General features: G+C 44.8%; 1 protein-coding gene across 6 annotated transcripts in view; it reads right to left on the minus strand.

Annotated features, from left to right (window-relative positions):
* FRMD4A (FERM domain containing 4A) overlaps window positions 1-13,991 on the minus strand; it is a 607,066-nt gene that overhangs the window by 304,109 nt on the left and 288,966 nt on the right. For 2 of the 6 annotated variants that reach the window (XM_046013726.1, XM_046013731.1), the window contains exon 1: window positions 5,011-5,103. The exons of the other annotated variants lie outside the window; for them this stretch is intronic. In XM_046013726.1, coding sequence (XP_045869682.1) covers window positions 5,011-5,103 — 93 coding nt within the window. Of the gene's footprint in view, window positions 1-5,010; window positions 5,104-13,991 lie in introns of those variants that run through there. 6 annotated transcript variants of the gene reach the window in all.

A 13,991-nucleotide genomic window follows, 5' to 3' on the forward strand; every position in this document is an offset into this window, starting at 1 on the left:
TTGTTCACACACACGCTTCTTTCTACTTTAAGATACATGTATGGTTTGAAGAGTTCAGAGCATTTGTATGAACATATAAGAGTAAACATATTTCCCATCAGCAAGAATTGGGCACGGGGTAATTGAATGTAAAAGAAAATGAGGCTGTTTCTGTTCATGTCTTAATTGTGCTCTTCGTCCCAAAATTTCTCACTGAGCGAAGTTTATAAAAAACTTTCAGATTTCATTTTTTTTTCATCTAGTGAATATTTATTACACTCTTGTTATGACCCAGAGACCAAGATGTGCTTCCTGCCCTCAAGGAGCTTGTCATCATGTGGAGATTTGCATGATAGAAGTAGGATGGAGACAGGGGGATTCAATACAGTGTGATTTGTGCTGCTGTCAGGGAAATGCAAAGGGTAGGGGAGCCCAAAGGAGGAACACTCATTCAGACTTGGGGTTTTTGGAAAACCTTCTCAATGGTATTACCTTTAGGTTGAAAGGATGTGACTAGGAAGTTAAAGAGGTAGAGGGAGGAGGCAGTGTGGGTCAGGCAGACCAAAGCATGTACAAAGGCCCTGAGGCAAGAGAGAGCATAGTGGTTTGGAGGAACTGCAGAATGTTCAGTGTGGTGGGAGTCCAGCACTCTCAGGGTAAAGTAGGGGGAGAGCTGAGGCTGGAGAGGGTAGCAGGGTCCTAATCATGAAGGCCTTGTAGTTATATTTAGACATTTATATAAGTTCTTATCTTGAAACAGAGAACCACTTAAGGGTTTTAAGTAGACTAGTGGACAAGACCCTGCCTCTGTTTTAGAAAGATCACACTGCTGCACCACAGAGCATGGACTTGGGGAAACAAGAATGGCAAATGTTTGAAAGTGAAAGATAATGGTGGCCCGACCCTAGGGGAGGGAGGAGGCAAGGTGGGTGCCTGTGTCCTGCTCTGTGTGTTCAGGTGGCTGGTGGACTGAAGGAGGAGTAGGATTATGAGGGAAATGACCAATTCCATTTTGAACATGTTGAATTTGAGGTGCTGCATCATTCAGGAGAACAGAGATGTCCAGCCCTTCCCGGCATATGTGGGTCGGAATGCTAGAGAGGATAAACCAATGGGAAGAGGAGCATCCTTAATAAACATGCATCTGAAACAGTTTGGGCTGGGCCACAGAAAGCTTGGCCTACTTATTCTTGGGTTTTGGAACTATAAAGTAAGATAATCTCCAACATGATACCATTTCCTCATAGTGTAGGGTCATAGTAGTTGAATGAAAACATTACCCCCACTCCAAGGCAAACTTCCAGGGAAAAGGTCCACATTTGCTCTTTCCTTAATTCATTTACATGTTGTGCTCTTAGATTCATTAGAATTTTCCATGAAGTTCATTTTTACCTCTGGAGTAACAACATCGGCTTTGGAATGAAGAGAGACCCTATAGAAGCACATGGGCTTGAGTAAGTTTAGTTAGCTGGCATTTGTAAGCAATGAATTCGAAACACTTTGTTTTCTAAGTGTCTTACATAAAATTGGAAGTCCAAGGCAAATCATCACCAGGAAATCCTGTCTGTTTTGGCTTTACTGGGTAAAGATCCCTAAAGGACCTCTCCAGGCGACAGTGAGGCGTGACCAAGAGTGTGTATATGTGTGTAAAGATCATCAGCTATTAAAAATACAAGCCAAGTGTCCCTCCACTCCAAGATAGGCAAATTTTAAAAATGTCCTTTCATTAATAATTGTTTTCTATATGTGAGGTATTGTGTTAGGTCCTTATATATGTTCCCTCTAATCCGTAACAACCGGCCTCAATGGCGGAGAGTGCTGATGTATAAACTAACAACGCTGAGCAAGTTTGGTCACTTTGTCAAGATCATACGATTAGTAAAGAGTGAGGCTCTGAGTTTTGGGGACCTGGTGACTGCAAGCCCTACCCCTTCCACCCACTTTGCTGTTTTCAGTCGCACCTAAATTGTCTTCATTTCTTGTTTTTTTTTTTTTTAAGATTTTATTTATTTATTTGACAGAGACAGAGATCACAAGCAGGCAGAGAGACAGGCAAAGAGAGGGGGGAAGCAGGCTCCCTGCTGTGCAGAGAGCCTGATGTGGGGCTCGATCCCAGGACCCCGAGATCATGACCTGAGCCGAAGGCAAACGCTTAAGCCACTGAGCCACGCGGGCGCCCCTCATTTCTTGTTTTGTAGCTAAGATCGTGCCCTGTTATGTCAATACTGTTTTGTTTAGGTAAACCTGTATCCCTAATCTCTCCTATCTTACCAAGCAAAGTATATTTCTTTGTTTTTGCCACCGCGCCTCACTCCGTGGTGGGCTCGTGGCAGCCCGTGAAACTATGAAAAAGAAGTGAGCCTGATCTTGCTGTTTGAGTGAGTGTTTCTGAAATCAGGATTTGAATAGCATAGTTAGAAAGATGCGTTTCTCTTCTTTCAACTCAACCTGCAGTTGGAAAACAGGACCAATGGAGCACTCCTGGGTGCCTGAGGGCACATGACCAGCCCTGGAAATCATTATTCTCCTCAGTCATGAGTCTTCTATATTCCCTTTCATGGGACGGCCTGGTGACAAGTTGCTTACAGTCCTTTGCTTGGGGGCAGGCTGCCATGTTGACGCTACCCCATGGAGCAAAACTGATGAAACAGAAACAGAAGATCCTGGGTTCCTAGACATGGGTCCTGCTCTGTGGTCGACTGTACATCCCTGGACAGAAGATTAAATCCCTCTGTGCCTTGGCTTCCCTGTTCCTACAGGACAATTGTGATAACCCCCATCCTCTGTGTCTCACCAGCAACTCAGGATCGTAATATGAAGTAACGAATAAAAAAGTGCATTGGAGTAAAGGCAGTACAGAGGCGAGACCTTAAGATCATCACATATCTCGAGACAATGGAAACCAACCCGACTGTCTGTCACCCTCTAGGCTGCTGATGTAACTGGAAAAGGTGCTGCTGCTTTTAATTCAGGGAGTCCCAAGAAAAGAGTGCTAGTTCCCAGCATCTGCCCTTAAAGCAGAAGCCACTTCTCACCTTTCCTGCCTGCCTTTTACTCAAATGCTTGACTCTGATTCTGAAAACTGTCATCAAGTCAGCAACAGTATGAAATGCCCAGTTGGAAGTGACACATTCATCATAGGTTCCAATTAGCGTCAACCTCCCTTAGAGTAGAAGGGGAGATGGGTGGCTCATAAGGAAGGCAGGGGCACTCTTCCTGTGAGCAATGGTGTCCCAGCCCTCTCACTTCACCTCTAGCAGCCGAGATGAATAGGATGACTGATGTTCCAGTGATGTGTGTGCTTTCTCCTCAGGGCCCAGCAGCTTGCAGATCTAAGACCCGTGCAGCACAGGTGTGTGTCCATGGGCAGAAAATAGGTCTGCGTGTTTTCAACGTAAGTTCATGCCAACACATGAGACAATGTTTTATGTATGATGCTGTGTTCACAGGCTGTCAGATTTTCTTAAATTGGTTAACAATGAATAACAGAAATGGTAACTGCATATATCAGGATTTATTAAAAATCCATGTAAAATCGAACATCCATCTGGAGATTAAATAAAGGTTCCTATGGAATTTTTTTTGTGCCTATGTCCAGATAACTCTCTCCTCAGTATTGCCAGTTTCCAGAACTCCTGTCTTTTCAATTCATGTTTCTAAATGACTAGTTGTGAACGGAGCACATGATATAAACTTAGTTACTGCAAAGGTCAGAAATTTTTCAACCAAACCTAAAATCATATTCAATATAAGCCTGATATACCTTTAACATTTGTCGTAATTGTTAGTCCTATACTCTAAAGCTACTGATATAGAAGGGAACATGTGATAGGCATTTATTGTATATTAGCTGATGACTCTGATATTGAGCACAAGAGCCCTGTCTCGAAATAAAGACCTACACACAAACAGAATAGGAAGTAAAGGTTTTTTTTTTTTTTTCATCAGTACTCAAATGCAGAAAGAATGTCACTCATCACAAGTCAGGAAATCAAGCCCACCTTCACTCTAGATAGACCCTTGTATTTTAAAGTTTCAACTCTGTTTTCCTTAAATTTAAAAATCACTGAGCAGTAAGTATACCAGCCAGAAAAAGTGACTCAAATTGAACCCGGTTCCCCTTTATAAGATGCAGCAGGTTGCTTATCTATCAAGAAAGCTTTTTGTGAAGTTATTTGCCTTATGGCTGTTAGACCACACCGTAAACTAAGATGGCTAAGTAGACTCCACGGCTCACAGAAGGGACTGCCATCATTCAAACAGGAGCTTTGGGGTTTCTGAGACCTACAAAGCACTCCATGCCTGTGGGGGTGTAGGCATTTTGTCCTTACATGAAAGAGCCCGACATACCAAAGACAGCTAGCTTTGCATAACCTTCAGTCATCCCCAAAAGCGCCTTGGTCACTCCAAAGAAGGACAAATCCTTATTATTCTACAGAATCATCTCTGCCAGGGGTTACCAAAAAGTAAGCATGCTTCAGAAAATTAACAGAGTCATTTTGAGCCCAAATCCATGGTATTAAGAAAAAAATCCAAAATGATGGCAAGGTATGTGAAACAGCAACACCACCACAGAGGGGATTTTCTTCAATGGGGGCATAATTTAAACCCTCCAGGCATCAAAGCTCCTTAACATCATCAGTGCCTCCTTGGAAGACATGGTCACCCCACAGAGGAAATCCGCAGCTGTGTCGCACTAACGCATCGGTTTGTAGCCCCTGCTTGTCTCCCAGGCACTCACATCTTCCATCCTGACTCCAAAGGGCAGTCCCCACCCCAATCTCTTCCCTCCTATCTCATCTCTCACGGCACCCCCACAGGCACAGCTGGCAAAAATTTGTTTCAAATTTCTCATCATTCTCTGTTAAGAAAAAAATTTACACATGGCGTAGTATTCTACAGTCCTAGGAATTCAAATTTTTCAGGAAAACAGGGAGACCAGAAGGGATGCTATGTACAATGAAAACAAACATCTCCTTTTCTTTGGAGCAATTGCTCCACGCAAAACAAACAGCCCGCCACGTCGCTTACCCTCTCCACGCTGCGTCTTCTCAGAGATCCATAAGGAATTTTCAGTAAAAGTCTTTGAGATCTATTTGGAGCCACTGCAGCCTGAACCACCATGGTGTAGAGCCGCGTGTGTGCGTTCCTGTGTGTGTGTGTGTGAGAGAGAGAGAGAGTGTGTGTGTGTGTGTGAGTGAGTGTGAGTCTGTGTGTGTGTGTGTTCCCAGCAAAGTGAGAGACAAGGCTTCCTCCAAACTAAGTTATGGTCTCCTGGAGGTTTCCCAAATATCAAATAACCGAAAGAGTTTTTTCTTTAGACCATATGAGTCAAGATGTGGTTTGTCGGGAGGTGGGGGGATGGGGAAGCAGAAAAATAGCCCAAGTTCTCCAACTTCAGCCTGCTTTCGGCAGCGGCATTAGCTGCCCCTTGTCTGTCCCTGCCTGTCAGTCCTTCGGTGAGAGTGTATGTCACAGAAGTTGGCAACCGACACCTCTGGGGACAGTGATCCAGAAATGTCAACTTTGTTTTTCGTGGCTACAGACGGTAACCAGGTCAGTTGTCTAATCAAAGCTCTATCAGTCATATTATTCATTCCATCACGTGACTCCAAAGCCCCTCAGCCATACAGTAGATCACATGCTCACCTTAAAAAGACTATTTGGAATATCACCATCTGGTGCGGAGATTAATGTGAAATCCTGCATTCTGATTTCACTCTTTTCCGAACACAGGAAAAATATTTGCAGACCCGTGACATAACGCACTGGGGACTTGGAGGAATCCCTGTTCACAGTCATAAATTACACGTATGACCCCGAGCATCAGATGCGCCTATCTGGTTTTTCTCTCCTGCTTTCCACTGCACAGAAAATAAATGTAGGAGTGCAATTAATTATATATGTGAATGCAGTCCACAAAGATAAAGTGTGAGAGAAGGGAAAAAAAAATGCTGGTATCACGTGGTCCAGATGAATCGAATATACGAGACAGACTTACATTTGGCATCTCTTCATTTAAATGTTTGTGTTATAGAACATTTATTTTTATGTGTGCCAATAAATGTGAAGAAGTTCTGTTTGATTTTACAAGGCTCTGAAAAGGACGAAGTTCAGATTCATTCATCACGTTTGCCTATTCTTTTCTAATAATAATAGCGTGTAATTCCTGATCAGACAATCCACTGAAAGATGGTACATATCATCCAAAAATTTGACTTTTCTGTAATATTTTATAATTGATATATTTGTCATCTATGGTCCCCTCTTTCTGCTTTCCTCCTCCCAAATCTGCTTATCTCTATAACAGAGAAAATTACAAAAAAGAAAAGCAAGTAAGGGGCTTCCAGAATCGGAGGTTTTTGTTTTTTGGTTTTTTTTCTTATTTGTAATGTATTTCTACATCCACTGCTTCTCTCCAATCTGGGTTTTATGAAGAGGATGCCATTTCCCTTGTAGTAATCCATGCTTTTCAATATTAGCCTGATATCACTTATATGCTTTGGGATTCGGCTTTATATTTACTCTCTGCAGACCAGGTTATTGCAAACCATGGAAAACAAAGTTCTGTTTATTCAAAGATTCTAATAGGAAGTGGGGTGGGGTGCAAGGGGGAAGAAGTGAAGGTTTACACTGCTGGAAAATGAACCAGGAAAGACTCTCAGAAGGGGGATGCTGGTGGGGGCGGGGTGGAAAGGATGGAAACGTGGGTCTGGTCACCCAGTGCAGACACACATTAAGAGGCAGTTAAAGAAAGCATCAAGTTGATGTGGGAAATTCCAAATATACAACAATCGGGCTTTGTTCGTAATTGGTTCCATATGTGCATCGGGGAGCCAGTGAGAGGGTGAGAGAGAAAGCCAGCAGCAAGGAGAGACGGGAAGTTCCTCAGCCCGACTTGTGGAGCGTCTCTGGCTAGGTGGTTGAGGTTTATATGTCTTTTTCCCTCTTTTCTCGCTTCCTTCCTGAACTGCCTGGTTTCAAACTATTTTGGGGTGGCAATAGTTCTGGAATGATATGAATGATTTGGCCAAATGCATTGAATTTCCTTAAAACCCCACTCGACTACTAACAGTTTTGAACAAAGGACAGGCACATTTTCCAAAAACATTTATCTGTCTCGAGTCCTGGGTTTGCTTCCTTCCAGGGGGGTTTGAGAGCGGGTGCTGGACCACATAAGCTGAGAAGTCACTGTCTCTCTCTCTCCTGACCTGAGGCCAGGGCAAAGCCCCTGGGAACTGAATTTATTTATATTTAACTAAATACAACTTCCTGTTTCCCAGGGGTATTAATGAGTGTCTCACTGAAGAGCCTAAGGCCTCATGGCATAGTTCAGATCATAAGGGACACTTTGATGAACTAAGTGCAAATAAAACAAAAACATATGCATTTGATTAAGGTTAAAATACATATAGAAGAAAATGTTATTTGAAACAAAAATAACCCTGGGCCAGACTCGCACACATTTGAGCCCCATACACTCTACCCCCCGGGGGGTGAGGAGCAGGATCATTTCTCACATCAGCATCAGCGCCTTCTCCCAGCTAATGGGGAGGAGGAGGTTGGCTCTGGAGCTCTCTGCCATCCCCACAGAGTAGCCAGCCACCTCCTCAGACAGATCTGAAGGCTCTCAAAGGTCAGCTTATCCCAAACTATTGTATTTGATGGTTTTACTGTGATGTTTAAGATTTACACATGTAAAATTAGTTATTGAGACTAAAGCATTTAATTTCAGAAGGCCACTGTTATAATACAAATATGTTTCCCAGGAACGGTATATGCACTCACACCTTTGCAGATATGACCACTTTAGGAGAGGTGAGGGGAACTGACATTCACTGAGTACATAGCAGTTGTCCATTAGTGTGCTAGAAGGTGACCCAAGGCTATCTCCACAGCAGAAATGAGCTTCGTGGTCGGTATTTTACAGCTGATGAAACTGGGGCTCAGAGAGGTTAATAATTTGAACAAAGTAACCCAGATAGAACTGTCAGATCTAAGATGAAACCAAAGTCAAGATGTTTTATTTCGGGGCCTGACCTGGTCCATTATACCCTCACATGACACAGAGGACTTGATCAGATTACAGCAGATTAGAAATCCAGAAAAGACACATATCTGTGGGACCTAACAGAGAAAGGGAAAAATCGCTGCCTTTGTGAAAGAGACAATTTAAGCCAGGAAATGGCATTAGAAGGAGCAGATCTAGAGTCTCTGGAACTGCTGCTCTGCTGTCCCTTGGTAAGAAGCATGAGTGATAGCAAGAGCAAAGAAGCCCAAAGGAGCTGCTGGGGAGGCAGCTCAGTGGGGAGGCAGGACAGCCCCTGACCTGAGGGGTAAAGGGAGGAGCCTAGGGCCAGGGTCCCCTTGTAGAGGCTGGAACACTGTGGTCCCTCTGGGTGAGACTTGATCACTGCTGAAGCCATAGGCCAAGGCGGAGTGGAGAGCTGGGGAGGGGGGAAGAAGGCCCTTCTCTTCCCTTCTACTGCCCTCCAGCCTCCCACCCGCATCCTCTGAGCACAGCACTGACGCCAGCCAGTTGACCGGGAGCCCTGGAAGCAGCCATGGGGGCGGGGAGGGAAAGAAGAGGAAGAGATCTGAGGGTAAATGCCCAGATCAGCACTGAGACCAGAGACATGGGAACAAAGGACAGGGAGAGGGTGACTATAGAGTAACTAAAAGACAACAGACAAGCAAGGGGAATACATTTGAAACAGAGTATTACTTAGAGAAAGCATGTTTTTGCCAGGATGCTGGGCATGGAGATCCCCCGCACACCCATGGCGCCGCATAATGGCCCATGGAACAGGTGGAGGGCTTGCTGAGGGGATGCATTGTGAGTGAATCCCAGGAGACGGGGTGGAGAAGACCCACCTCGGCTCTAGAGCCCCTGACACAGCTGCGTCCGATGCCCTTAGAGCACCCAAGACTGGCAGAGATTTTTTATTTGCTTATTTTAAACATTTCCTTCCCATCTCAGCGAAAGTGTTTACATTCAAACTCTGGGATGAAAATGCATAGGGATCAATTGAACCATATTTCAGGAAAATCAATGGTCTTGACACACCAAAGCAAGATGTATCAAACCCAATGGGTGTTCTTGGTCATGAATAGCATAAGGTGGAAGTGGGGACTTGGGGGATAATGGCCTGTCAGAGAGAAAGCATGTGACAACACCAGAGCTAGTGGGGGGCTGCCACAGGAGAGGGGAGACCCCACCGCTGAGTGTGTGAGCAGGGGTGCGGGAGCTGACGCAGATCAGGTGAGCGACTGAGCGTACTGCACTGTTGTGAAGCCATGAGAGGGGTGTGTGTGTGGCAGGGGCAGGGGTGATCCTGATAGGACACTGAGAACTGAGAACTGAGAGCAGAAACAGGGACACTGGTCACTGAAGCCTCTTGTCCAGACTATGCCTTGGCCTACCAGCCTCCAGTGTTCATCCCAACTGTGGTCCAGTGCCTGAAATGACCATCCGGAGGCTCATCTCTCTGGCCCCCTGAAGCTCCCCATGCATGCACATCTTATCTGATCGGACTTGTGATCACTGGTACTAGGTAAACTCGTCCAGTCGGCGTTATTTTGTTGTTTGGCCAGAATGCGGAGAGAAGGGATAACAAGGCAGAGAGGTCTGGGCCAGGTTTTTGGGGTGGGAGGAAGATCGTAACAGGTCACACAGTGGGTACAGTGGGGCGCCATAGTGAATGAAGCTCCTGGCCTGAAGGCAACCTGGGGCCCATGTGAGCTGGGATCAGGGGGAAAGTGCAGTGACCCGAGCAGTGCTGGAAAGGGGAGTTGAAGCTCCCTTCTGGAAAATAAGGACAGAAGCATTTCAAGAAATGTTACCCTTGCCTTTCATTCTCTCTCTGGTAAAAGGTGAAATATCGCTTACGTTAAGGACATAGATACAAAGCTGACAGTGTGAATGCCTCTTCTAACGTCCATCTCAAGCCATTATTTGCTGTAAATTGAGCAGCCTGTTGAAAGGGGACTCTCTCACTTTCATAAGAGGTCTGAGACCACAGATACCAACCATTCCCTCCTTCTCCACATCTTCTCGAAGTGTATAAAGGAAAGTCTGAGACCAGATTTGAGGCCCTGTGTTGACATGGCTCTGTGGTCTGTCAGCAAAGGAGTCAGAAGAACAGGGAAGGTGGGACCTGCTGCCCCCTCACTTCAGGCCCAGCAAGGGGCTCTGAGGAGCCTGTTGGGAGGCCGACAGCGAGTTTTTCAAGGGATGGGGACTGGCTGAGCATGGGTGGCAGCCAAGGGAAGAGAAGAAGGTGTAGGGGAAGTATCTTCAATCCCATTGTCTTGGGTCGGATGTGGGTGCTTGGGAGAGCTAGTCTTGGTCTGGTTAGGTGCTCAGGGCATGTTATGAAGGGCTAGGGAGCCTCAGGAGAAAGGGGCTGAGTCTGTGGGGCAAGAAGTGATCTTAAATGACTAAGTGGAAGAAAAGATATCACTTGTGCCGGGAAACAGCGGTGAGAAAAGGGCAGGGTCTTCTAAGTACCCGTAAGGTACTCCACTTCACAAGGACAAGAGCTGGCTTTGGATGTCTTTCAGCCCCACAGAGAGACCCCAGATGTGATAGAGGCAGCTCGGTAAGCAGAGCCCGTGAGTAATGACATGAGGAGGAAGCCAAGAGCCAAACAGTGGCCTTTCCCACTGCAGCCCTGAGCTGAGGAAGGGAAGACAGGCCTTGACTGAAGTCTGGGGTGTTTAACTGTTATCCTATAAAATAGGTGGGAGGATAAATGGGCTGAGATTGAAACAAAGAAACAGACAAAGAACTCCTCAGCAATTTGGAACATTCCTGGAGTAGGAGTGAGGGGAGCTGGGAAGGGAAACTCTGTCTTTCTTTAAAGGACCCATCACCCTTCCCATTAGCTCCTAACTCAGCTAACCTAGGTCATTCATGTCACGTTTTATTAGAGTAAGCTCTGACTGAGGTTATGCAAACAGAAATGCTGCCCGCGTCCATAATTTTGTATTTGAAAAGTGGCTGGAATTTAGGCCAAACACGAAATCCAATATCCCCAAGAGCAGGAGGAAGATATCAAGCAACACAGTTATCACCAGACCTCACATGCCCAAGGCCTGCGAGATTATTCACAGTTCCCCCCTGGGGCAGGATAGTTGAGGCTTCTCTTGGTTTTCACATAGGTCTGCATTGATGGAGTGCATTGTTGGCATTGTCCGTCTTTGGACAGATTTTTCTCCTCTTACGGCATTTGGAAGAAACTGTAGTTATAATTACACCTAGGGTAGGTAGGCAGATAAAATTTTCCTTCCCTTCCTTGCCTTTCCATTCATTCTTCCTTCCTGTCCTTCCTCCCCCCTTCTCCCTTCTGCTTCCCTCTCTCCCTCCCTCCTTCTCTCCCTTCCTTCCTTCCTTTCCTTCCATCTTCTTTCAAGTTTCCTTTGTCCACTTGGGCTACATTCTGGGCTTGATTTAATAGTTCTCCTCCATGACCAGCCAGACAAAGAAAATAAAAGAAGTTTGAAGTGAATTATTCAGGTTGACTCCTAATTATTGTTGCTGGTAGCGGTCTGGTGGACTGAGATGAGTCTACTACTTGCTTCTGAGATTACATTGTCTGTGCTCTTCTTGTATTCCATACCAAGCTCTATGCTACTGGACTTGCCCTTGTCTAAACCAATTTTAAAATATCCTTTTATGGCTTATGCTGCATGGTTCACTCTAACAGAATAATGGCAACCCCCTTATATGGCACAGTCTTTTGCAGACACTATTATAAAGGCTTTTAGATATATTAATTCTTTAAGTCTTATAACACCCTATCAAGTAAGCACTTTCCTTTTCCCTAGAGGAAGATGGAGACACTGAGGCTGAGAGAAATGGAGTAACCTTCCCAGGGTCACTCTGCAAGAGGCTTTGGGGTCCAATAACTGGTGGACTCTGCTAGATAACTACTGTGTATCAGGCATTGAGCTAAGAATTGAGGATACAAGGGAGCTTCTGCTTTTTGGAAGAGTTTGCTTTTGTTCCTCAAACTTAGTTCCCCCTGTGATGAGGTATCCGTGGAGAAGTAAGAAATAAAAGAACCTTTCACCTGATTCACACCTGAAAGGTTACTGAACAGCTACCCAATAGGATGAAATGAAATTTGTCAAAGTTCTTTGTAAATAGTACACACAAACACACACACACTTTCCACTCTCACTTCTGCACACTGTTTTCCTGTTGCCTCGACATAACAGCTTTCGTGGATCTCACCATCCACCTCTCTGCTTCCTCATACATATTCCCCCATGACATTCATGTTTCATCTGTCTGCATTCCTTAAAGACCTTAAAGGTCATCCAACTTAGCCACATATATTGGTGGTAAAGAGGCTTCTTCTTGGACCTTTGAGAACACCTTATTCAGTAGTTTCACTGTAGTACCTAGGAGCAGAGAATTAATTACCCCAGAATAAGACCCCCATTCCCATCAACTCAACAAACACATCCCATCACAAAGGAAACCAGACTACATTCTTCCGGAATAGGGAAGAAAATACAGCATTTGCTGCATGGAAACCTCACGTGCTAAACAGGCATCCCAGAATCTCATTCAATCTTTCTGGCAATGATCACGCTGTAAAGAATGTCAAGTGGAAAATATTAATGGCCTCTGTGGAGGATTAGTCCATATTGTCTTAGCATCCCTTGCTTCACGGACATCAAATTCCAGCTCATCGGCATGCTGGCAGGATTATTCAACTATTCATCCAGAAAAGGAGGGAGCAGGTAGAGATCCTGCTTACAAGGGGCAGACAGATTATTCCTCTATATGAAAGTCCTTCACATCTGCCCTGGATATGATTTGCCCCCATCAGAGTTCCAGTTGCCCTCCTCAGCATGAGGCTAAGTCAGGCAATCAATGGCTGCAGCCTGGTATAATGGCTATTCTGCATGGTGGTAATGGCTTATTGCCTGTGCTATTAGAAGTGATGTCATGTCCAGGTCTTGAGGAATCGATAAGATTGCCAGGATGCCTGTGTGATTAATCAGGTAATAAGCTGACCCATATGGGGCTGGCTGTGTAGATTGGCTTTCGAGACCATTTTGCAAAGCTCTTTTTCATGGGCTATCCATCCATGTGGATGGATTTTGATAACTAGCATTGATTTGCCATTTTTATGAAGTGCAGTTTGCACAGGATAAACTGTGTAATTGCACCCAGAATGGCAAAATAAATAATGTTCTTATCTATGGTATTGACGACCCAGGATTAGCTGAATATATATAGTACACTTCCAAACAGAGTCAATGGATGTTGACTTTTGATTTTATTATGCCTGGCTCTCAAATTTCAGGTGTCTTAGATAAGCACAGGATAGCAAATGATCAATTTTTTAATCTGCTTCTAATTTCTAGGCTTACTTTTTCCAGGAAGAGAAGTTTAATGTAATTTTCTTCAATAGGGGAATGGTGGTCTTGGTTCAAGTAATCCCTCTGGTGCTGCAAAGGAGAATGGCCTTCTTTGGGGGCAATCAGATTGCTTCCTGCACTATGCCCAGGATCATGTCACTCCCAAAGGCAAGTGCCCATTTGCCCAGGGGTCTCTGGGATAAGTCACATGGTCTGTATTTCCCCAAGGCAAGGAACGAAAGCACTTGATCTGTCAAAAAGATAGGTACTGAGAAATCTCAAGTCATGGGAATGGGTCTATGTTGAGTGTGCCATAGAGGGCTCCCAACACTCCGTAAATCAAAATGAGAAAGGGTTACAAAGTAGAAGATCAAGGCCAGAGTGGGTAAAATACATACAACAGACACCTGCTGAAATGTAAATGAGGATGCAAGGGGGATGCTCACTGCTACTGTCTGCATGGGGTACTCCACTCCATTTGAATTTTAAACCTTGATAGCATGAATGCGGATAATAGACTTGTTGAGAAAATTAAGTGAGACTGTAGAATCACATGTGTGGGAACAAAGGCGTAAGAAATGCCATCAGAGTCAGGTTCTGACATGCATTCTGTAGAAAAATATATTTTAGACCAT

The sequence above is a fragment of the Meles meles genome, chromosome 7 (assembly GCF_922984935.1).
Source record: "Meles meles chromosome 7, mMelMel3.1 paternal haplotype, whole genome shotgun sequence".
NCBI classification, from domain to species: domain Eukaryota; kingdom Metazoa; phylum Chordata; class Mammalia; order Carnivora; family Mustelidae; genus Meles; species Meles meles.